The 24452-nt window shown below is 52.6% G+C and overlaps 8 protein-coding genes across 8 annotated transcripts; 5 read left to right on the top strand and 3 right to left on the bottom strand.

Annotated features, from left to right (window-relative positions):
* Nucleotides 1-474: 474 nt before the first annotated feature.
* Nucleotides 475-3632, bottom strand: CTRU02_202309 (tuberous sclerosis 1; the record flags this gene model as incomplete). The annotated part of the gene is made up of 3 exons (XM_036719715.1): nucleotides 475-2868; nucleotides 2926-3469; nucleotides 3619-3632. The coding sequence occupies 3 exons, from the start codon at nucleotides 3630-3632 to the stop codon at nucleotides 475-477; spliced, it is 2952 nt and encodes a 983-aa protein (XP_036588417.1).
* A 1069-nt stretch (nucleotides 3633-4701) lies between these two features.
* Nucleotides 4702-5702, top strand: CTRU02_202308 (ThiJ/PfpI family protein; the record flags this gene model as incomplete). Its single annotated transcript, XM_036719714.1, has 3 exons — nucleotides 4702-4837; nucleotides 4912-5413; nucleotides 5471-5702. 3 exons carry the CDS (start codon nucleotides 4702-4704, stop codon nucleotides 5700-5702), a joined length of 870 nt encoding a protein of 289 aa, XP_036588416.1.
* Nucleotides 5703-6788: 1086 nt separating this feature from the next.
* Nucleotides 6789-7480, top strand: CTRU02_202307 (mitochondrial 54S ribosomal protein uL23m; the record flags this gene model as incomplete). The annotated part of the gene is made up of 2 exons (XM_036719713.1): nucleotides 6789-6865; nucleotides 6970-7480. 2 exons carry the CDS (start codon nucleotides 6789-6791, stop codon nucleotides 7478-7480), a joined length of 588 nt encoding a protein of 195 aa, XP_036588415.1.
* Nucleotides 7481-7622: 142 nt separating this feature from the next.
* Nucleotides 7623-8783, bottom strand: CTRU02_202306 (MT-a70 family protein; the record flags this gene model as incomplete). The annotated part of the gene is made up of 1 exon (XM_036719712.1): nucleotides 7623-8783. One exon carries the CDS (start codon nucleotides 8781-8783, stop codon nucleotides 7623-7625), a length of 1161 nt encoding a protein of 386 aa, XP_036588414.1.
* A 965-nt stretch (nucleotides 8784-9748) lies between these two features.
* CTRU02_202305 (mitochondrial carrier protein) lies at nucleotides 9749-10969 on the top strand (the record flags this gene model as incomplete). Its single annotated transcript, XM_036719711.1, has 2 exons — nucleotides 9749-9940; nucleotides 10022-10969. 2 exons carry the CDS (start codon nucleotides 9749-9751, stop codon nucleotides 10967-10969), a joined length of 1140 nt encoding a protein of 379 aa, XP_036588413.1.
* A 352-nt stretch (nucleotides 10970-11321) lies between these two features.
* CTRU02_202304 (uncharacterized protein) lies at nucleotides 11322-12401 on the bottom strand (the record flags this gene model as incomplete). The annotated part of the gene is made up of 3 exons (XM_036719710.1): nucleotides 11322-11366; nucleotides 11428-11994; nucleotides 12153-12401. 3 exons carry the CDS (start codon nucleotides 12399-12401, stop codon nucleotides 11322-11324), a joined length of 861 nt encoding a protein of 286 aa, XP_036588412.1.
* A 2141-nt stretch (nucleotides 12402-14542) lies between these two features.
* Nucleotides 14543-16195, top strand: CTRU02_202303 (3-dehydroquinate synthase; the record flags this gene model as incomplete). The annotated part of the gene is made up of 4 exons (XM_036719709.1): nucleotides 14543-14875; nucleotides 14926-14972; nucleotides 15023-15463; nucleotides 15514-16195. 4 exons carry the CDS (start codon nucleotides 14543-14545, stop codon nucleotides 16193-16195), a joined length of 1503 nt encoding a protein of 500 aa, XP_036588411.1.
* Nucleotides 16196-17029: 834 nt separating this feature from the next.
* On the top strand, nucleotides 17030-20959 carry CTRU02_202302 (beta-tubulin cofactor d; the record flags this gene model as incomplete). The annotated part of the gene is made up of 3 exons (XM_036719708.1): nucleotides 17030-17191; nucleotides 17246-20124; nucleotides 20206-20959. The coding sequence occupies 3 exons, from the start codon at nucleotides 17030-17032 to the stop codon at nucleotides 20957-20959; spliced, it is 3795 nt and encodes a 1264-aa protein (XP_036588410.1).
* Nucleotides 20960-24452: the final 3493 nt, after the last annotated feature.

Raw genomic sequence — 24452 nt, 5'->3', positions numbered from 1 at the left:
CGCAGTTTTGGCTTCACTCAACGCTAGGTTCTCTCCCAGGCTCGAGTCCACTGACGTAGATCAAGGCTTTGAGAGCTGCTTTACTCGATGGTGTCCTTATGAGATGCATTATAACAAGCTTCTTTGTCATTGCCGACTCAACCAGGTTGGAGCATCGGCTTGGCTGCCCAATGTATCAGTCAGAACACGAGTTCCCCATAGGTCTTATATAAATATATTGAGATAGCCATCACTACATCCCTCCTGTTGTTTTGCCTTATGTACTTATACATACAGACTATTGCGATATGCCCTGTTTCGAATGAACGAAAGGCATTGGGGTATCTTTCTTAACCATATCACGTCCATGTTCATTTACATATATCCGCGGATGCCCCGTATCACGCCGGACTTTTTCTTCTTCTCACCGTCGTCCTTCGTCTTGCCCTTCTCTTCCTTGCGCCGATTCTGAGCCCCGCCTGATGTCGCTTCTAATTAGTTGATCCTCCAAAATCCATCTTTGAGCCGAAGCCGGGATCCTCCAGACTCACCTCTGCCGAAGTATCGTGGGTCTGTTGTGCTAGGGCTGGCAGTGTCGTCTCCCTCTGGTGGGCTAGACGGTGCTGGAGCAATTTGAGAGCTCGGAGGAACCGGGGTCGACGGGTGCGTCATTATGGGCGGTGTGTTGTTATACGATGACGGAAGGAAGTTGTCCGACAAGACCCTATGGAGTCCTGAGCGACTGCCTCTCATCGTAACGGGGCTGGTTGAATGCATCGACTCCGCCCCATCCACATCCATGCGGAAAGGAAGATCACCGCGGTTGTGGGAATTCGACGACCCAACAGTGAACTTGCTTTCCTCCATCTGTGACTGCAGCACCGTGTACTTCCGCAACAGGGCCGTGTACTGCTTCTGCAGCTCTGCTTGCTTTGCCCGACTCGCTGCCAACACGCTCTCTACCGCGGCCTTAGTTTCAGCGGCCCGTCGGTTGTGCATTCCCTCGTGCGCCTCCAGAAGCTTTGCATTTAATACTCCAATCTGCGTTTGAAATAACTTCTTCGTCTTCTGCAACTCTTCCTCGCGTGCCTTGAGTTTCACGTCTAGCATTGTTGCCTTATTCTCGGCCTGAGACGCAGAGGTAAGAGCCGCCTGTCTTTCTGCCTCCTTTGCCTGTAGGTTCCTTTCGGAGATCGACAGTCGCTCTACTTCGGCCTTTAGACGATCAATGTCAGCAGCGTCGATTTCGATGGACTGCATGTTTTGCGTCGAATTCAGCTCCTTGACCTCTGCGTCGCAAACCAGCTTTTTCAACTTTTCGCACTCCTCCCTTGCGGCTTGCAGCTCTTGTTGTAAAGACTGAATCTCGGCCTTCATCTTCCTCGACTCTTCTCGCAATGTTCTCAATTTCGCGGATAAATCGAACTCCCATTTCTTGGCCAATGTCCGACTCTTCTCGGACTCCTTTCTTATCTGCGTCTCCGCTTTTTTCGATTCCTCCAAACGTTTCTTCAAGGTGCGGTTATTCAAAATAAGATTTTGCGTCTCTGCTTCACTTGCCGCTTCGCGAACCTGCCGTCGCCGTAGCTCTCCAATGTGCGCCATGTGCTGCTGCTTCAAATATCTCTCAAAATGCAAATCGTTATGCAAGAGAAGGATCTGTCGCTGAAGATGCGCAATCTGGGTTTGTACATCAGTTGCAGACGATGGCGCGGTGGTTGCTGGTCCTGGAGGAGGCGCTTGGCTAGATGACTTCTCCGCCGCGGAGTCCGGGTGGCTTAGCGCGAGTGACGGAACACTGTCATTTGCTAATGACTGATGTAAACCAGACTTGATGACCTTGTTTGAGTGAATCATGTCCTGCAAGTGTGTGTGTGAGGATGACGAGACAAGTTGTGGCGGTAGTGTTGGGCTGTCGCCGAGCACGTCTGTCTGCAGAGCTTCCAAAGAATTTCTATTGGAAGGGTGACTTGACAGCGAGGCTTGACGTTGGGATACCGAATGAACCCGACTGCTGTCTCTTGAGGCTTCTTCCGGATGCTGTGCAACCCTCCAGCTCTCGGCTCTAGGCTCAGGCGCAGCATCGCTAAGCAAAGCAGGCCCTAGACCATCGTGGTCTGGTTCTTCACTGAGAAGTAAGCTTTCGCCCTCTACAGTCTCAACCACGTCGGGGTTCACCACAGCGAAAGAGTCCGCGGAGAAGCGCAAAGCCATACACTCAGCCACAACCTCTGCCGGCTCGCTCGTCATCCAGCGCCCAAAATCAGTCTTCTCAGACTCGATTGTAAGTGTGTAAAAGTTAGGATGCAAAAGATGGCTTTGCCGAAATCGCTCGGACTTGTGACGTATCTCGGTCGGCTGGACTTCGACCTCGTCTGGGTTGGTCGCGTTCGCATGTCTGAGATAGCGCTGCGGCTTTCTGATGTAGTCCATGAAGTTAATGGGATATAATCCATAGAGGATAGTAAAGTAGTTGGCGAGGTGAGGTAAGTCAACGTTGTCTGTCTCGTGTGAGAAAGTGCATGTTTCCCATCCGGAGGGCGACGCCAGACTCTTCTGCTCGCTTTCATCTGATGTAGCTTCTATGGGCCCAGTCCTTTCACTGCCCCAAAACAGCAAACGTGCATAGATGTTGAACAGGTTTGGAAGGTGTGGCACCAGAGAACTGGGCATATGTGGCAATATCATGATCAGAGCGGTGATAGCCACAGATATGACTGTGGTCGAGGTATCCTGCTGCAGGCTTCGCAACAGGTTGTTGAATAATGGGGTCTGTAATATCTGGTGCAAATGTGGTGGTTGGCTCTGCACAAACTCACCAAGGAGCTTGGCGGCTCTTGCTCGATATTCGCTACGAACGAAGAACTTATCCAAGGTGAAAAGGAAATCCTGCACCACGCATTAGACCAGGGATCGCAGGTGCAGTATGCAGGCAGCTGAACTTACCTTGGGCCGCTTCTTGCCGTAAGTGACGAGAGCCTGGCGAATTGCTCGCTCGCTGGACTTTCCAGCCAAATCGCCTTCGGCTTGCGTTTTGTAATATTTCTTCAACCATGTCGATAACAGTCGTTTAGCAAACGGGTTCACGACGGGTTCGGCGGTCGAATCATCGTTCTCGGGTACTCCCAGCATCAAAACCTCAACCGTGGCTTTATGAGACTCCTCCATCAGGCCCTTCTCCCGAGTGAAGTGTTCTAGGACCGTATCATTTAGAACATCCCACCATTTGAAAAGGCGGGCTGGTAAACGAATCACAGGCACCAAAAGGCGAAAGATGTTCATGAAAACGGCATATTTGGACGGCGCACCCCTGACGTGCTTGTCGTAGATGCTGAGGAGTTCATCTTGCAGCCTTTCGGAACTCGAGTCGTCGTACTTCTCGTGCTTGTTGAGATAGGCGTAGATAACCTCGGCGACGTCATCGGGGAGCGGCAGGGAGGGTGAAGCGGAGAGAAAAGAGGTCAAGGCTTTGGACAGGTCCTTGAGTGACCTGGCGAGTTCTTGTTAGCCGATCGTGTGTATGATGGCAGAGCCGCGGATCTGGGATTTTGCGAAGACGATTATCGCGCACCACATGATTAGGGGGAAGCTGGGTATGAGACCCAGAAATGACGGGCGAAAAGGAATCTGGCCACTTACGCTGACGACGCCATGTTTGCTAGCTGTGACTCTTCATGGAGCCTTGCGATGTTTTAATCGGATAAAATAAGCAAGGTAGGGTCGGACTGTACGGGCGGCTGTCGAGGTCGATATCATGCAACTGTCAGGCAATGGAATCTGCTGATGCAAGGTACAAGCTTTGCCAGGGACCCTCACTGGTGCAAGGCCGGGAATGGAATGGGCGTGGAAGCAGTGGAAGGAGAAGGGGAAAAGATTGGATCGTTAGACGCTAAGAGGCCCCCAAGAGAGGGAAAGAAAAAAAAAAACTGCCCTGAGGTGCGACAAGCCTCGCCAGCCTTCAGTGAGTGCCATGTGTGGTAAGTGGCCCCGCTTAGTCCTGCTTCAGTGGGTCCCAGGTCTGCTTCGGACACTGCCAGCTGTGAGATGAGGAGAGGGGGCCTGGATGAAGCGCGGCAGGTGGAGATACTTGGATCTAGACGGCCGGGTCACGCTGCAGGCAGGTACCGAGACCCCACCAGTGACCTCACGGGGCTAAAACCCCGCAATCCGCCTGTTTGCGCCATGCACCAACCCCGGAAGAACGTACGGACGACTGTGGAGCCATTGGACCACTCGAAGCTGTTGTGGGTAGTGGCCTTGTCCAGAAACGCACCTGATCAGTCACTGATGGGCAGTGAAGCGTACCGTGTAAAGCAAACCCCCTCAGCTCAGGTCACTTTGGCGGCAAGCTGCGAAGCAGTCTACCTGAGGTACTCCGACTCTGCCGTCCATACCTTGGATGAGAAAGAATGTGCGAGGAGAGAGATCGGGTGGTGGTGCAACCCCTCTCCTTTGGCCAGTCGACTAAACCCTGATTACTATGCTTCCCCTCCCTCTTTTAAGTCAAATAGCTCCGAGCTGTCCTTCTTCTCCTCCTTCACATCTTCTACATCACCAACGAAAGCTACCTCTGAAACAACAACAAACTCCCCAATTCTTCACGACGACCACCTTGTCTGTGAACTCTTCAAAGTCACAATTCCTCTAAGCAGCCCACCAGCAACCAGAAGCTTCACCACTTACACTTTCTCCCTTTAATTCAAACCACAACCAGTCGGCAAGATGGCATCCAAGAGCTCTGCAGTGGCGGACGAGCCCGTTGAGGTTTTGTTCGCCCTGCAGCCTAACTTTGACCTTCTCGACGTAGCAGGCCCATTGGAGGTTCTGGCTACCGCTCTTCACGACAAGAACGACAAGAGTGAGTGTCCCTGTTCATTCTTCCGTCTCTAAAGGCGTAGCGCAGTCCAGCTGACCAGTCCCTTTACCCCGCAGCCACCAAGGCATTCGAGTGTACCGTCGCTGCAGCTGAGCCCAAGGTTGTTTCCGACTCAGGAGTCACCATTGGCACCCAGATCCCCTTCAAAGAGGCCTACGAGCGCCTCAGCGACTTTGACGTCCTCGTCATCGTCGGCGGCGACAGTGACAAGATCATTAAGTCTAACGCCGAACCCCTTCCCCTCATTACCGCTTTCGCCGAGCTGCAGAAGAAGGACCCTACGCATGAGCGTACTCTCCTCTCTGTCTGCACCGGTTCTCTCTTCCTTGCCAAGCAGGGAATCCTCGCCGGCCTCTCTGCCACCACCCACTCTGACTACATCACTACCTTCGAGATTCTCTGCAGTGAGGCCGCCACCCGTAACCTCACTGAGCGAACCGATGTCATCGAAGATGCTCGATACGTCGTCAACAACCTCCGCTTCGACCTCGGCGATGAGGACGAGAACCCATATGTCCGCCGCACATCCGACGCGGGCCGCCGACCCTCCAATGCCAGGTATGCCATGACACTAAACTCTCATCAATTTACTGGATATCGCTAACGGCCGAACAGAAAGGGCAGTATGTCCTTCAAGAGCTCGGGTCGTCGCGAGTCCATTACTCGTCGTGCCGCGATGCGCCTTGGTGGCCTACGTGTCATCACGGCTGCTGGAGTGAGCGCTGGCGTGGATGCAGCTCTGTATCTCGTCAGCGCTCTAGTCTCCGAAGAGTCGGCCGAGGAGGTCGCTCGTGTTATCCACTGGACCTGGAACAAGGGCGTCGTCGTCGACGGACTCGACGTCTAAATGAGATATGAGTAACATGAATAGACGGATGGATGGTAAAAGTTCATTCACGATTCATGATTATCTGTAAGAAGGACGGGAAAAGCCTTCCAGATGTGTAAGAGATCCTCCGGTCTCGATAGTATTGAAGCAACTGCGTGTTTATTAGTGCAATCCACTCCATTTACGAGCCATTTCTTTTTCTCGCTAGTATGTGATCTGAACTCGCTTCCCCATTTACTTAAGCTCGCCGCAGTCATCACAAATTGTACCCATCACCAGTAAAGCTTTCACATTCGACTGCGCATCCACTTTCGCGGCGGAATGCCACATCTCAGCTCCAACCGCGGGCAGTTTTACCCCTCATAAACCGGTGGAGATTTAGCTCGGGTTGTGCGTGGACTTACATAACCGACTTCGTCTGTTAATGGAATCCGGGGTTCAAGCTTTGACGGACAAGGCAATTCCTTGGGCAATCATTTGGACAGCTGCTGGGACCTCGTTGGTCGGGTTAAATATCGGCTGGGTGAGCCTTCTGCCACCGTATGTGTCTCACCGTACTAGTGTGTGTTACCTCAGAAGCTGGCACCAGGTATGCACCTTGTGAACAGGAGAAAACACCGTGGCATAGTCAGTGTATAAAATTTCCTAATAGTTCGAGACGGAATCGCCAGTTAAGGCCCGAGGTGAAATTTGAAACCCCAACAGGCAGGACGTCGCGTGACAGGTCCTCACATCATGTACGTGCACCTACTGCGTAGTAGAACAACATATGCAAAAGTGTAACCCATTCAATCTGTCGTTGTAATTTAGCCAGGTAGAGTCGATCATCACAGATATACAGCTCATTTAGCATCACACCTAGCGCATCACCGTCTTGTGCTTATAGCTCCGGACCTGAGCTCCGGGCGGAGCAGGTGTGGATACGACCCTTTCGGATCCGTACGCGAGTCCCGCATAACATGTCGCCCAGGGCCCATTTCTTCCGGACTTACGTAGACCCGCTTTGGCCAATCACGAAACAGCCCAATCTGGTCCTTGAACTTTTTGGATTCTCGCGAATTGCATCAGCTATCTGACTACCCAGCAGACCATCAGACGACCACAATGACAACGGCAGTGGCAGAGGCGGTTGCTCGCCGAGCACCAGAGGCTTTCAGACTCGGAAAGAAGGAAATTTTTCTGTACGGACGCCCCCGATCTCCCCACCCGCAATTCCGCCTCCAAAGTCGCGCCATGCACCCTTCCGAGCAATCAGAAAACTAACATTCCATTTCCTTCTGCGTAGGCCGAACCATGTCATCACCTTCATCCGCAAGGACAGACAACCACCGAACTGGGCGACCTTCCACGTGCCCCTGACCTTCACCAAGTTCGACCTTCGCGACTACCTCTGGAACCTGTATGGCGTTGAGACGACGGCGGTGCGCGCGTGGGTGAAGCAGACGGCCGTCCAGCGCAAGAGCAACAGGGGCGGTTACTTCCGCCCGCAAAGCCAAAAATTCATGATGGTTGAAATGACAAAGCCCTTCGTATGGCCCTCGCCGCCCGAGGATCTCGAGCCCTGGAACAAGAAGCTGTGGGAAGCGCGTGAGCAGTCCTCCAGCAAGCAGTACAAGGCCGACTACCAGCGTCAGCTCGGCAAGCTGGTTTACCCGAGCAAGGAGCCCGCCGACGCCGCGCGGAAGAAGCTGCGCCAGGAGGCGAAGACGTTATTGAGCGGGTCCAAGAAGTGGACGGGGCCGGAGCAGCTGGACAGCAAGTGGGACAGTATCGTCAAGGCTTCGAAGAGGAAGTGAGATGGCGAGAGGTTGTTTCGGGCGTGCTGGGTAATGGGGGACGTGGCGGAAATAACGTGTACAAAAACAAGGCAACGTTAGTTGACATGCAGGTCGCATGTTTGTACAACACAAAAAGGATGACATGGAGATATAGAACATGTCAATTGGTATCATCAGGTTCACTTCTCTCTTCGCTCTGGGGTTCTGACTGTTTGGGCGATGTAACCCAGTAATGGGATTCTTGGAAACGAAGGACCTCATCGCCCCATCCCCACCAGCCCGCCGTCAAGTTGCGGGCGAAGACCTCCAGACCGCGGAACCCTTGGGGCAGCAGCTTGTCGAATAAGGATCGCAGATTTGGCTTCCTAGAGTGGATGTCGGGGACCGCGAACAGTATCCTCTGTGGTATCTTACGACTATCGCCGCGCCGCTTGGCAATAATCAGCCTCTCCCAGGGCTTTCTCCAGGCCGATTCCATGTCAAAAATTGGCTCCCCTTCGGATGTTATCTTGACCCAGACCCATTCTGCAGCAACCTCCAGGCCCCAACCAGCAAGAATTCCCTGGGGTGATGTGAGAAGATGTACTAGACTGGGCTTGTTAGTCACCCATACGGCAACAAGACCATCTTCAGTAAGGTGGCCGCCAACAGGTATTTGCTCCAAGAGGCTTCTGGTCTCCTTGAGGCCATAAACAGTGGAATAACCGCCCTTTTTCCTTTTCGCGGACTTGTTAGGCCAAGGAGGGTCTAGGACCACGAGGTCAAAGGACGGTGCGGTTGACACAAAAGCATCCCGAGTTTCTTCAATAGAACCGCTTAAGTACGTAGATTCATTAGGAATAATAGGCGCGGGTGCCGCAGCCGCATCTTGAACGGCATTCTCGCTCGCAGGATGGTCCTGCAGGCTCTTATCGTCGTTACAAGTGCTGATTTTGGCGGTGATGCTCCCACCATCAGTCACGCGTGGAAGACAAAACGGCGCGGTGTAGTCTCTTTTTAGCGTGTCGAGGGCACCCCTCACCGCCGCCTCAATCATAAGATCTGCGAGTTGGCTTGCTGGTGTACCTTGGCTGGCATGAAGGTTCCGTGGCTCCGGTAGCGGATAGGGCGTGGCGACAGGGTCGACTGAGAGGAGCCGCCGCCGCCGTCCTTCCCCTCCTCTGCATGTTGTCTCGGCACTTTGCCCCGGCAAGACCTGGCTCTCTTCGATGGAAGTGGGGATGTCGATGAGAAACACCCTCTGGTTCTCATCACTGAACAGGATGCATTGAGGGGAGGGAAAGTCTGGCTTGTCGAGCTTTGACATGGCGCTAGAAACCATATTTTTTGTTCTAATAAAAAAAAGCCAGCAAACGTGTTTCTTTGATCTCGCCCTGCAGATCCGATGGTGCCTTGCTTTGGGGCTATGACGGGGCGACTTCCCCGGAGGCTTGAATTGAAGCCCGGCCCAGTCCAAGTGCACTTGATCGGACCCGGGGCTTAACTGGGGTGGCCGTGGGAAAAACTAGTCCGGGCTACTGGCTGACTGGTGCCGAGGTCCTGCGTTGGCGTGGTTTCTCCTGGAAGGGGACACAAGACAAGCGGTCTGGGGTCTAATTCCCCTGGGGGAACAATCTTATTCCTGGTGGGAAAATTCTTGTTAGACCATACTGAACCCCTGGTCAATACCTTTCGCGCACGTACACATTGTGGGTGTGAAGGCATACATACTGGACGGCATGGACAGCTAGATATCATCAGAACTTTGGGATCAAAAGAAAATCCTAGAAACTGCCTTTCGTTCAACCTCAATGCAGATGCCGCGGAGTAACCGCCAAGTCGGCCACTGCTCACTGACACCGTTTATATCCGGATATGTGTAAGCTACCTTCCGCCCGCGTGGACGCTCGGCAATCCTCGGCTCGTGACCCAGACCCCTGTACTAAGCTCAACGGGCAATAATGGTGCTTCTTCCCCCCCATTGGCAGTACTGTGTACCGCTCGTGCGCCCCCCAAATGGCGACTCTTCAATGAGAGGCACCCTTTTAAAAATCTCGCCCTTATGACGTCCGCCCCATCGCATCTCGGCTCCAGAACCCTTTCCCTTCTCCCATTGCATTTCTCCACGATCACCACCACCCCCACGATCCTTACCCTCTCGCGTGCCACTTGCGAAATTCGTTTTTCAACTCTACTTTTTTTGTCCGGCTGAAACCTCGTCTTCAATACTGACCGCCGCGGCATGCCCTTCTACTAACACTGTACGCAAGCGAGTGAACGATCGCCGCGGGCCGCGGTGACCAAGGAATGTCATCAGCGCTGATGGAACATGCCTCCATGTCGGAGGTAGCACCAAACAAACAACGATCAAAGCCAGAGACGAAAATCCCTCCCGTCTGCCCGACTGACGATGACGATACGGCAAAATTGAGGAAACAGACCCGGACGCTGGACTATGTCTGGCGCTCTGGAGTCGCGGGAGGTCTGGCGGGCTGTGCTGTAAGTCGGAACTCTGGAGGAGAACAACGAAGGCCGCTGCCATGGGGGGAAAAAAAATGCCTAACGTAAGGGTCTATACAGGCAAAGACGGTCGTAGCGCCCCTCGATCGAGTGAAGATTCTTTTTCAGGCGAGCAACCCCCAGTTCGCAAAATACACGGGCTCCTGGTTCGGTGTCGCGACTGCAATGAAGGATATTCATTCCCATGAAGGCGTAGTCGGTCTGTTTAGAGGACACTCGGCCACATTACTCCGAATCTTCCCTTACGCCGGTATCAAATTTCTTGCCTACGAGCAAATCCGATCCATCATCATCCGTACAAAAGACCAAGAGACCCCGTGGCGCCGCCTCATCAGCGGGTCCATGGCTGGCGTCACCTCGGTTTTTTTCACGTACCCTTTAGAAGTCATTCGTGTGCGCCTCGCCTTCGAGACGAAACACGGTGGTTCTTCTCTCTTTTCAATCTGCAGGCGAATCTACAACGAAAGTTTTGTGCGAACCAGCGCAAATGCAACCAGCACCTCGGCAACAGAAGCAGCGGTTGCTCCCGCTATCGCCGCCATAGCACCGCGGTCTGGCCTGGTCAACTTCTATAGGGGCTTCTCCCCGACCCTACTGGGCATGCTGCCCTATGCCGGCATGTCATTCCTGACGCACGATACCGTGGGCGACATCCTCCGCCACCCGAGTCTCGCCAAGTGGACGACCCTACCCCGGCCGAAAGACGCACCTGCGGGTAAGCCCAATCCGCTCCGGTCTTGGGCTGAGCTATTTGCCGGCGGCGTTGCCGGAGTCGTCTCACAGACTGCGTCGTACCCATTGGAGGTGATTCGTAGGCGCATGCAGGTTGGCGGTGCTGTAGGCGACGGCCACCGACTTCGCATTGGCGAGACGGCCGCTATGATTTTCCGGGAGAGGGGATTCCAAGGGTTCTTTGTGGGCTTGACGATCGGCTATGTCAAGGTGATGCCCTTGGCGGCGGTGAGTTTCTACACATACGAGCGTGCCAAGACATGGTTGGGAATTTAGACTGTCTATTTCATATCGAGAAAGAGAAAGATGAAGGTGGGGGGCCTGGCTGATTGTGAGTTCGGCGTTATTGGGAACACTCTGGGACACAAGCATTTCTGGGTTTTATGAAATACGCGATTGAGAGGGAGCTGTGTCCCGAAAACTACAGGAGCATGAGGGCGCGCTAGAACGGAGGTTGGCTAACTGCCATATGACATTGTCCAATAAACACTTTTGAGTTTGTTGCGTCACATGCTACGCTCTGGAATTGTCGCACATTTTTTTTGTCAAATGCCCGACCGTGTTAGACGGCTTTGTGGCTCAAATCAATTACACATTTCTACATACTCGTCGCTGCGCTATGACTGGTTCATTCCTTTTCTACTCCCACGCATCTTGTAATCTCAACACCGTCCTGCAGGCCGTCAGAATTGATGGAAATTAAGCAAGGAGGTTTGTGGCGGGGGTTAACTTACAGGCACACCAGTTGGCTCAAAGCTGTTGACGAGCTGGCTCTCATACTGCAAATTGGGATTTCCCACCCTGGTCAAATCTAATCTCTCCTCGCCCTCACGCTTGAGGTATTGCTTCGCCGTTCTGTCGTCGAAACCGCTTTCCTGGCGAGCCTTGGCAACGTCTGTTGCCGCTGCACGCTTTTGGGCGACAGAACTGCGGACGTACTCCAAATACGGCGGGTTACCGGGCTTGATGACGTTATCGGCCGCAAGCACCGAACCAGGGCCCACGATGCCGAGCTGCTCGCACAACTTCAGATCGGTCGTGTAGGCGGGCTTGTAGTGGTCCAGGAACATTAGGTCGATCTTGGGGAGCTGTCCCGCGGCGTGCAGGCGCTTGATGGAGGTGTCGCTAGGGCCGACGACGACCTTGACGGTATCTGAGAGGCCAGCCAGATCGACGAGAGAGCCGATGACGGCGGCGAATTCGGGGTTGCGCTCAAGAGAGTAATACCGTTGCCCGCCTGCCTTGCGAACTGCGGCGCCGAATAGGATACACGAGTAGCCAACGTAACCGCCCAGCTCGACCTGTTTGGTTGCGAGGGAAGATTAGATGAAGCCTAACTTTGATTGCGATTACAACGATAATAGCCATGGCGGCAAGGGAAGGGAAGTTCAGACGACATCCCATATGCAACCTTCAAGAACGAGCAACATGGCGGTGGGAAAGAATAGGGAATCATTACCATGGTTTTGGGCTTGACTTCGGCAATAAGGTCTGTAACGATCTTGCCCTTGTCCTCGCCGACGTTCATCAGGTACTTCTTGGTGCGGCCAAAGTCGTCGATAGCAGCAAGGACGCGCTCAGGCGAGCCCCGGATCTCGTCGATGTCAAGCTGACTATAGACGAAGTGCAGCAGCTCGATCTCGCGGCCGTCATCAAAGAAGACATCTTCTTGCTCGGCGTAGGCTTTGGTTTCGTCAAAATGAGGCATCTTGGGTGGTGGTAATCGTGCTGGTGTTTAGTCCGTACAAGATCAAAAATCACTTTGGAAAAGCTACGATCTAGGTGGAAGAAAGACAAGAAAAAGAGAAAGAAAGGGAGGAAATGGGAAGCGCAGCAAGCTACGACAGCGACATGGACGATTATTATCATGATTGATGAAACAGCTTAGTACCCGTCCATCATTACAGAATCCCCGATCACCCCTCGCGCAAGCAATGCCTAGTGTGTCGGGAAGCGCAGCTCTCGCCGGTCTTCACCCAACATTGTTCTCCAGCTGGCGGTGGAGCTCCCCCATTGTAAGGCATAATTCCCGGGACCAGCAAGTCAGCAGCAAAATCCCGTTTAGGAGGTACACTGCGTGACTGCGCTACTTGAATAAGGTACGACAAGGCGGGACAGAGACAGGCAAGGTACCGCAGTTCGCAATATGTAGTTCCGATTATGGCGGGGTAAGACCCATCCGTGTCAGGTGCTTTCGCGAGCCGGACAAGCGGGGCAGATTTACGCGCACACGGCTGGTGGGGCTCTAAGGCGCTTGGCGACTCCAAGTCATGACACGCACAACACCTCATCGAGCCGCTTCGTCGATGTAATTGAGTTTCACCAACAGCACCAAGGTGAGCTCACCCCAAGCTCAGATTATTATTATTATTTTAAATCCTGCTCGCCCGACTGCGGGGAAAGAAGGAATTTACTCATCGAGAAGAAAAAAAATAACTCACCGTACATTAGTCTTGCATTAGCAACTGTATTGAGAAAGGGAGGGGGGACAAGTCGTTGACGCCGCTAATTATTCAGACGATAGTCTTGTAATTCGTCATATACGATCGATGCAACGTATATCCACAAAAGCAAGATGAGATGAGATTCAGTTTCGATGAGCCGCAAAAAAACCCAAACTTGGTCCCTCTCTGGGTCGACGATAATGGCTCCATCCAGAAGCGGCTGGCCGGATCATCACCTCCCCCTGGCCTTCTGCCTTTCTCTAGATCTTACCCCACGTGCAATATTCAGATCTCACGATTCGTGTCGATCAGTGCCAGATTTTGGCTCCTCCAATGATTCTTGGCCCCCCTTGTATCGGTCCTAGAATAGGACAAGCCTTGTACACTATTGGCCAAGCACCAAGGTAGTTGTGAATTTGGCGTGGCCAACCATATCGATGATGGAATTGACTTCCTCTGTGGTGAAACATGGGATTTCTTGATTCCCCTCTGATCGTCTTTCTGCTGGACGGAAACCACTCCGACTGTTAGCACGCCATTCAGGCGCCTCTTCTGCATGGACCATTATACCGAGAAGGTGAAAGATAACCGCTCGTGGCATGCGGAGCTAGCACTAGGGCGGTGCGGTTGTCCCTGTTTGTCGACGTCTCCGGTTGGCAAGCATGGAGCCATTGAAAAATCATGAGCATCATGACTCTCATCTATTCGTTGTATCAACGCCGTGTACCTAGACTTCGAGGACGTGCCTGCAATGAACATCCGACGAACCACCACCCACCGCCTGGGTCGCGTACCCACGACCCAATTATCTGACCGAATGCTGACGGGTACGACATGTAAAGTCTACTTCCCAGCGTTCTCAGTATGGACCGCTGCCGCGCTAGTTACTACGGCAAAAAAATAAAAATAAAAAATAGAACGAAACATAGAGACAGATTCAGCTATGCTTGGGATAATCCTTGCTCCAAGCTCTGCTGCGCTGCCCCTCGTTCTGCTTGTATCTCCGGTCGTTTTCGTCTCTGGTGCCATCCGTGTAACTCGATCTTCTCTGACGAGTCGATCAAGCTCGAGTGGGCCTTGGATGAACGGTTGGGGCACAAGTGATGATGACGACAACTCTAGGTGATGCATGTCTGCTGCAACGTGAAGGGGCCGCTGAAAGAAACGCGTCCTGGCCGGCTGCGGCGTTGCTCTGAGTTATGGAGAGAGGCGATTTTTGTTCAAAAGCCGGTTGATGGAAGCACCTGTTAACGAGCAATTTCTATCCTCATCCACACATCTTACCACGGCAACCTTTCAGGCTTGGTGCTTCTTGTAACACCTCTTTTCAAGTCTATTTCAGGATTAACAGATACCTTGTGTCAACCGACTTTCGTCCAACCCTTTTAACTTGACATTATACAATATGGCCTCCGATATGAAGGCGACGGTCGAGCCCACCAAGAAGGGTTTCTCCGTCTGTGGCTACGAGAAGATTGAGTACGACTTTGAGTTCCTTGATGGCGTTTTCCACAAGGAGAACCGTCAGCTGGCTGACTGCTACTCCCGCTGGAAGCGCTGTCTGGCCGTCATGGATCTGAACATCTTCAACCTCTATGGCAAGGAGATGCAGGAGTACTTTGAGCACTACGACATTGAGCTAAAGATCCACAAGACCATGATTGGAGAGAAGGCCAAGTCCATGGAGACGCTGCTGAGCATCGTCGACTCCATGACCGAGTTTGGCGTCTACCGCAAGGTATGTAATGGTTAACTATCGATGCTTTACACGTACTGATAACCTACCAGGAACCTGTCCTTGTTGTCGGAGGTGGCCTGGTTACTGACGTTGCCGGGTAAGTATCTCTTTCCCTCATTGGTAGATTTCCCTTCTAATATGGCTCAGCTTTGCATGCGCTGCCTACCGCCGCAACACCCCCTATATCCGCGTTCCCACAACCGTCATTGGCCTCATTGATGCCTCTGTCTCCATTAAGGTTGCCGTCAACTACGGCAACTACAAGAACCGCCTGGGTGCCTATCACGCACCCTCCCACACCTTCCTTGACTTCTCTTTCCTGCGCACCCTTCCCACAGCCCAAATCCGCAATGGCTTTGCTGAGCTGATTAAAATCTCCACCTGCGCACATCTCGAGACTTTCGACCTGCTCGATCGCTTCTGCGAGGAGCTGATTAACACTGGCTTCGGTCGATGTGATGGCGCCAGCCAGGAGGTCCGCGAGGCGGCCGACAAGATCAACCGCAGTGGTATCTACGAGATGTTGAAGCTCGAAACGCCCAACTTGCACGAGATTATGCTTGACCGCGTTATCGCCTACGGCCACACGTAAGATCAACCCTATTTGACTTGAAATGAACATGAATAACAGTATGTAGATGGTCCCCCCTCCACGAACTTGTTCCAGAAGTCCCTCTTCGCCATGGTCACGCCATTTCCATTGACATGGCCTACTCCGCAACACTCGCCCACATTCTCGGCAAGCTCTCCTCCGAGGAGCACCGCCGTCTACTCAACCTGTTCTCTCGCGCTGGCCTCTCAATGGATCATCCGCAATTCGATGAGGCTATCCTCGACAAGGGAACCGCTGCTATCTTGAAGACGCGTGATGGCAAGCTGCGCGCCGCCATCCCTTCACCACTGGGTCAATGTGAGTTCCTGAACGATGTGTCCTACGAGGATATGTGCGCCGCCCTGAAGGTCCACAAGGACTTGATGAAGGAGTATCCTCGCCAGGGAGCAGGTATCGAGGCTTTTGTCGATGCCAGCGATACCGGTTACACTCTCAATGGATGCTGTGAGGAGAATGAGCAGCGAGCGGACGTGGACGGCGCCGAGAAATCTGTCATGAACGACGATACCATCTCCGAGGGCGGTTCATCTACCGCCGGCTCTTCTTCCTCGAGTCCCGAGTACGGACTGTCCAATGGCAAGAACTTGGACCAGAAGAGAGCTACGTATGCTGCGGCTGGACCCGATGCATTCAACAAGCTCAACGAGGAGAAGGTTGGATATGACAAGGTTCATGTCGAGGAGCTTGTTATCAACAGCTCCGCATAAAAACTTTCATTTGTCAAGCGGATTATTGTCACTGCATTAGTATTAGGCTATCAGGTATGCATCGAGCTTTGTGCTCGTCAAAATATGGTATGCAGGAGTTGAACTGGAAATACCACTAAATCATCAAAAGAGAGGAGTTTACTTGAATCGTTCTGATTATGTGTGTCCCTGCGAAAAGATTGTGATGTTTTAAGTGCAACCCAACGTCTAATATTGTAGATTTTTCTCTGCTTTTAATTGTGTCGTACCACTGTTCGCATCTGTGGCATAGATAAATTATCAACAACAAAATAATAGTGTAGCAGCCCACATGAGCAACTCAAGAGCTCTCAGGGTTCATCAGTACGCAGCAACAGCATCTTATCAGCACTTTTACTATGTGTTGTTGAGATGACGATGAATATAACAACGACATTGAAAACAAGTCATCTTGCCCTTCATCCACGCAGTTCAACCAGACTTGGGATGAATTACAGATGAGTTTTCATAATTGGTAGACACCAGATGAAATGCAGTACAGTGTTTCCCATGTACACTGTAAGTGAACACTGTGCGGGCATCACTGTCTGATTTATCCACATCTTCAACCTCATAGCTCACTCACTCAGGCATAACTTCAACGTCAAACTCGCTGCCCATAGCTCGGGGGGTGATCGCTACCAGGGTTCAGAAAAACCTCCGGTGTCAATATCGTATCTCATGGCAAGAAAAGCCGGACTTTCTACCCCCATTTGCATGCAACCGCCTCACCGACTCATTTGAGCTCACTCACTTTGATGCAATGCTGTAGCGCCCCCACCAAACCTCATTCCCCATCACCCCAAACTAGTCAAAATGGACGCCCACGAAGATGACGGCGATATTAAACTCCAACAGATTTCAACCGATCTCATTGCCGACTTCACCCGCTCTCTACCGCTGTTCCTCCGCAAACCCGACGGCCAGACCATTCGTAGTCGCGTGCGCACTTCGGAGACGGCACGTCTAACATCAAGCGTGAGCTCAGCTCCTTCACCCTCCCGTTTGAACACCTCCTGACACCACCACCAGCTCCTGGACCCGTTTCAGGAACTACCTCAGCTGCTCGACCCTCACCTACCATCATGGCTTCCCCTCCTGGCAACAACTTACCTCGCCCACCTCAACACCCGCGCACGTGCCCGGCCAAAGCAGCTCTCAACCCGCTCGCAGCTCCTTGAACCCCTGAACGTAGCCATTTCCAAGCTGCTCTACACTTTCACAAAGATCCGAGGCGAAAAGGTCATTGTGCGCTTCCTCAACGTCGAGACCAGGCACATCGAACCTCTCCTCTCGGCCTTCGAGTCCGCTGAGCGCGCAAACTCCGTTTCCGCCGCCCGTCCCTCCCTCAACCCCCAATCACCTCAGTCCAACGCGCAACAATGGTCTTGGGAAGAGCGTTATTTGGTTCTGCTCTGGCTCTCCCACCTCCTGCTCGCCCCCTTCGACCTCTCCACGATTTCATCCGCCGCGGCAGACGAGCAGCTCACCCTTCCCTCCATTCCAAACTTCACCTGGCCGACCTCCGACCTTCCGGGCATCACGGTACGCATCCTCCCGCTGGCGATAAAATACCTCGCCTCCCCCGGAAGAGAACGCGATGGCGCCCGAGCCCTTCTTGTCCGCGTTGCCATGCGACGAGATATGCAATCCCAAGGCGTGCTCACTGCTCTCGTCCGTTGGTCCCTCACCTCCCTTGACCCGTCCCCAGACGCTCCACCGCAGCCGTCGTACTTCTACATTGGCGTTCTCTCTTTCCTCGCCGGCGTGCTGAGGTTGTCCATAAACACATCTGACATGGACGCCTACCTCACACCCATCTTCCGCGCCGCGCACGCCGTGGCCTCTTCGGAAGTTGAAGAAACCCCCGTTTCGGCCGCAATCCGCTCTGTCGCAGTGGCTCGCAAGATGCTCATCAAGGTGATCCGCTCCGTCACCGTCCTCCTCCTCCGCCAATCCCCGCCAGACCCGGACACCACGGAGCTCATCGAGACGTCCATCGGGTACTTGCTGGAATGTCTCGCCGATAACGACACCCCCGTCCGTCTGGCCGCCTCCAAGGCCCTCAGCATCGTCACCCTCAAACTGGACCCGGACATGGCTTCTCAGGTCGTCGAGGCCGTCTTGGATTCGCTGAACCGCAACGTCCTTTGGACGCGGGAGCCGGGAAGTTCCAACGGCCCCAAGGTCCGCGACCTCGCCGCCGTGGACCCCCTGGAATGGCACGGTTTGATGCTGACCCTCGCGCACCTCCTCTACCGTCGCTCTCCACCGGCAAGCCAGCTTCCGGATATCGTCCACGGCCTCCTTCTTGGTCTATTCTTTGAGAAACGAAGCACGTCGGGCGGCTCGGTAGGGACCAACGTCCGTGACGCCGCGTGCTTCGGCATATGGGCCCTGGCACGACGGTATACCACCTCGGAACTCCTCGAGGTTCCGACGACGGCCGTTGTTGCGGCAAGGCCCCATAGACAGGATGTTTCCATCCTGCAGGTCCTCGCCACGGAACTAACAGTCACAGCTTCACTCGACTCCGCGGGCAACATCCGCCGCGGGGCCTCGGCCGCGCTGCAGGAGCTCATCGGACGACACCCTGATACGGTGGAGAAGGGCATCTGGGTTGTTCAGACGGTCGATTACCACGCCGTCGCCCTGCGATCCCGCGCTGTTCACGAGGTGGCTCTTAATGCTACGAAGCTCTCGCCTCAGTACGGCGCCGCGCTGCTTGATGGACTACTGGGCTGGCGAGGCATAGGCGACGCCGATGCCGGTTCCCGTAGGGTTGCGGGCGCATCGTTTGGTACACTCACGTCTGAACTCTCGCGGCAGATTGCGTCTGGTCCTATTGACCAGTTCGCGGCATCTATCGATAGAATCCTCGCGCGTCTCCGCGCGTTGCAGACGAGACAGGTCGACGAACGACATGGCCTTTTCCTCTGTCTTGCCGCCGTGCTCGATAAACTCCCCGAGGTTCTGGCCTCCAAACAGGACGAGCGTGATTCCCAGCTCGTTCACCGCGTCATTCGCGAATTGGGAACAATATTTACAGATTTCCAGACGACAACTTACCGCCGGCCTGAACTAGTCGCCGAGGCTGCCAGCCGTCTCATCACTTCATCATTGCCTGTTCTTCAAGCGGCTGCGCTCCCCGCCGATGGTCCAGATTTACAACCAGGATACGCGGTCGTTTCGACGGCAAACACAAAGGACCTCCTCACGGTAATGAACGCAGTCGACGCCCTCCCCGAAATCCCAGAAGACGTAGCTAGCCTAGTATCAACATTTGGGCCAGTAATAACCGCCGGGCTCGCACGTTCAGAGAAGGAAGCCGTCGCGGCGTCCTCCGAAGCAGCCCTCATACACCTCATCTTCTCCCCGATCGCAGAGCGCAAACGCATCATCGAGGAGTGGGCGAGCACAGTTCGACACCGTCCGACATCCCGCGCGGCAAACGACACCGGCGTGCTCTTCGCCCTGACCATGGCGTACCCCGTCACCACAACTTTTGGCGGCTCCCTGGAAGCGGAAGAAAAAGACGTCGTGTGCGACACGCTTCTCACGCGGTGGGCGAGCGACAACGACATCGATACGCGCGTGGCCATTCTCCAGAGCCTGTCGCAGAGCGTCATGCTCCGCGACCGCGCTCTGGTGTTCCTGGACCTCCTCGCCGAGGGTCTGAACGATTATACAACCAATGCAAGGGGAGATGTAGGGTCACACGTCAGACTCGAAGCTCTAAGGGCCTCCAAATCACTATGGAGGCTTGCCTTCGCCGAGGCGGATGGTAGCCTCGACTGGCTACCGACGGCAGTCTCGAAGCTGTTTCTCCGCATTCTGCGACTGGCGGCGGAGAAGCTGGACCGCGTTCGTACGGAAGCGCATGCGGTCATCGCGCTCACTCTAGAACCAAGGTAAGAAAAGAAAAAGAAAAACCAATCCATCACAATATCACGGTGGCCAAATTGCAGATGACTGATGCGGGATCACAACAGCTTCTCTTCGAGTTTCACTAGGCTCACGTTCTCTTCACGGGAGTACTTTCACACGCTCCTCAACCTCTACACCTCGGAAAACTGTCTACACCCCATGATCTCGGAGGCAGCCAAGGCGGACGGGGCAGCGTGGATGGCCGAGCTGCTCGCGGGTTACGTCACGTCGGCCGACACGGGCAATGAGGACCTGGTAATCGCGTCTCGCGCGGCGCTGGCCGAGTTCTGCGGCGAGTCCGCACGAAACCTGGGCGCGGCCTGCGTCGCGTTGGTGAGCAACCTTAAGACGAGACAGGGGCAGGACCGCGTGGTGGTGCCGACGCTGGAGATAGTGGCGTTCCTATGCCACGTCGGTCTCTTCCAAAAATGTCAGGAGGTAGACCTGCGGAACCTTTGCCTGCGGGTTCAGAAGGCAGGGTACAAGACGGGCAACGTCAGGAAGCTGGAGGCGTGCATCAAGGTGTACGGGTGCGTGGCCGGGTTCGATGCGGGACAGAACAAGGCAGATTCACTGCCGGCCGATGTCGCAGCCAGGAGACGGGACGGCGTGGCGGAAGCGAGGAAGAGACTTGGCGCGCTCATGTTTCATCCGTGGCCCAAAGTGAGGAGTCAAGTTGTCGACGAACTGTGGAAGATGTTTGGGGTGGAGGAGGAGGGCGGTGGTGCGGACGCTCTGAAGAGCGTAGACTGGAGCAAGGCCGAGAAGGGGTCCATCAAACGTGTTGTAGAGCAGTTGGGGTTGACTCAAGCAGCGTAAGACTAGATGGACTACCAAAAGTTTTGATACAGAGATGGAAAGCTTCGTCTCTCTTTAGCGCCCCTCCTCGGGTGAAGGAAGTTCTCCAGCATGCTGTAACATTTTGCCACCAACTGCCAAGCCTTCATACAAACCCAGCGTTCGGCTGATCCTTTTGGTGACTTTAGGAACCGGGCAGTTGTATCAGGTGTGCTGCGTTCAAGAAAGACACGTAGAACCAAGTGTTGATTGTTTGAAAGACGTTGAAAAGGCTCCTTCAAGGCGCCATAGTAGCGATCGGGCCGCCAATAACCATCGCCGCAGGACGGTACGTTACCTAGGAAGGAAGGTGTATGCACTAGAGAAGGGTAAGGTTGCAAGCAAAAGACTGCGCGCGGACATAAACACCCATACCGGCAATCAAATACTACCTACCAGCTTCATCTACTACTTAACCATAGGGCTGGGTCAGCATAATCAAGATATGAGTGCTATGGAGGGTTTTTTCTTTTTTTTTTGGTCATTGGACTTTTGTTAAAAGAGTGATGCCTTCATGATCCCCAGTTATGTAACTGCACCACCTTTTGTCATATTCGTACCGGTAGTCCTCGGAATCGCACAGCGACTTGTGGGCCGAAGCAACAACGGTCATCGCTGCAGAAAGGGAAGGCGCATCTTGCCTACCAAATGTCCCAGTGTTTGAGTAAGTCTCCCAAGCCAAGACAACCTTCGGTTTGGCCATCACTCACCATCCCAAGCCGGCAGGCAAAAGAATTGGTAAGGGAAAAAGAAATTCACTTGGGCAGATAGCTTCACATTGAGAAAATCTGGCCGCTCTTGACCAGCCAATGGTGACATGCTAGATACGCATGAAAATCTAAATATCAAATCAATGGAAACATCAGATAGCATGTAACTACCCTCACCCAAGGACTCGGATGCAGGCCTGGGCCACAGGAGGCTATAAGACGAATCGGATCCGATACTGAAGTTTCATACTCGATTCCGCCGTGCTCACCCATCGCAGAGGCTTGACACATCCCGTAGACTTACCCATGGACCGGGTGACATTTGGCTGATCGGATGATGCTGAGATACAATAAGCCGTACAGACAGAGTGCACCAACTCACTGCAACAATACCACCAATGTAGTCAGTCGGTACCCGCGTAGTATCTGCCAATCATTTGGCGGTAACCCTAGTAATCCATCTGACTTGGTCAAAGCTACCAATTCCTTACTCAAATCACTGCGTGGACCAAGCCCGCTCTACTATGTATGTATTTCAAACCAGCCGGTTCCGTCCGGGAATATGGGTTCAGTTGATGATGGCCATTTTGGATTTTCTCAACTCCCATCATGACATGTGAGGTGGCAAACGAAGTTACTACGTAAGCATCATCCGGAGCCGTCCGCCAGTAAAGTTCAGGCAGGACATTGAGATGGGTCGCGCCGTTCAGGCGCAACGGATGCGAGGATGCAAGTCGGTGCAGGGGGTTGTGGAGGCTGGCATTGGCGTCTGCTGGGATGGTCATTGGCGGAGATGCGAGTGCGATCGCCACGACAATAGCAATAGGATTTAGTGATTTTTCTGAGTTCAGAGTTTCCTTTCTCCCGCTTTGTCCAACTGTTTGGCCTTTTGGGCGGCTCGTCCTTGATGACTTGGTCAGTTTTGACTTGTTGTTGTCAAAAAGGGTGGTAGGCCAGGGGCGCTGGAAGCGATGCACACGCAGAGCGCCTAGGATGCCAGGAAGGCGCTAGGAGGAATGTTTGGCCGAGGACCGCGCTAGGTGCGCTTAGTCACAGGGAACACGCCGGAAGAAGGCGCGTAAGGGATACGGACAGGTCTTAGGAAAAGAAGAAGCACAATACACATCACGATTGACCCCTGAATGTGCGCCTACGAATATTCGAACAGTTGTCGTCCACGTGGAGATGGCGCAAAGAGCCCCTGGAAAGCAATTTCGACAACAAGGGCATGCAGTTTTGCGGGCGCTGGCGGGTTTAGCTTGATATGGGCGTGGCAGAGTTGAACTACAGGCCTGGTCTCTGTGTCTTCATCCTTCCAAAATGGCAATAGAGTTCTCCGCCGAGAAGGAGAAATGAACGACACAGGCAGTCAACGCAGATGGCCCGATGTGGTGGAATACCCCAGGCGTAAGAGGGTGGGAAGACAGAAGGGGGGTGTGGACATCAAACGAGAAGTTGACAAGTCGTTCTTGGTGCAGGAGAGCGAGAGGTTGGGATTGGATAGAATGACTGGCGTTTGGATAGCGCGTGCCAAAAACCGAATGTGTCGTAGTAACGTCCCACACCCACTTCTGGGCACCCCCCACATTTGGGCACCCCATTTACACCAAAAACGCCGTTTTTCGAAATTCTATATTAAACTAACTACTATACTTACTAAGAAAAGAAAATATATATAAACTATGTTAAGTATAATTATAGCCATCTAATTTTTTATAAAGGTTTAAATATAATAATAGTTATAATATAGAAGTTTAAAACTAAAAGCTTTAAAATGTTAGTAGATACTAGTAACTTACTAGTATTCCTTAACATTAGAAAAATATATTTCGCTTATATATACTTATTTAAAAAATCTAGAAAATTAATATTTATACTTATTAAAAGTATATAATTATATCTAAAAGAGATTTAAAAGTATTACTTTAGTAAATATAGTATAATTAAGGGTTAAAATTCTATAATAGAAACTTTTCTTAAGGGAAATTTTAAAATATTATTCTAAGCTTAAAGAATTTTTTACTAAGTATAAGAATATATAAATCTACTATATCTTACTTAAAAATTCTAATCATATTAGTTAAATATCTCTACCTATTTTATATATTAAGATATAGGCTAGGTAAATTAGTATTATAAATGTTAAACCTTGAATTTATAATACTTATTATCAATAATACTAGTATATAGCTACTTAAGTATTATAATTAAGTCTTAATCTATTTAATATATATTTATTCTCTTTAATAAGTAAAGTATTTAGTTTAATATAGAATTTCGAAAAACGGCGTTTTTGGTGTAAATGGGGTGCCCAAATGTGGGGGGTGCCCAGAAGTGGGTGTGGGACGTTATTGAGAGGGCCTGCTCAGTTGAGTAAGCAGGCAGATACGTATTATGCAGTGAAACCGTCTTTGTAAGGCCATGGAGCCAGGAGCTGCCCTGCAATGCTCAGCTAGCAACTCTAACTCAAAACAAACAGGTACACTCAAGCTTGAAAACAGTGGTATTCCAACGAGGAGGAAACACAGGTACCTGATGATGTGTGCTTGAATAGGAACGGTCTACATCCTGGTTAGACGACTGGTGTTGATAGAGACCTGTCTTGGTTGGGTGGAGACGCTTCGCCGAGCCCTACCAAGTGCTGGCACTGGCTAGGATTTGGAGCGGTGTCGCGTGAGCAGCGGTATATTGTTAACCGACAGAACAAGCCTGCTAACATCATCAAAAACCTGTACTTGAACGTGTGCGTGACTGCTCAGTTCCTT

The sequence above is a fragment of the Colletotrichum truncatum genome (genome assembly GCF_014235925.2).
Source record: "Colletotrichum truncatum strain CMES1059 chromosome Unknown Contig_0001, whole genome shotgun sequence".
Classification (NCBI taxonomy): Eukaryota; Fungi; Ascomycota; class Sordariomycetes; order Glomerellales; family Glomerellaceae; genus Colletotrichum; species Colletotrichum truncatum.
Note: the sequence above shows the minus strand (reverse complement) of the source record. Positions and strands in the feature narration are given on the sequence as shown.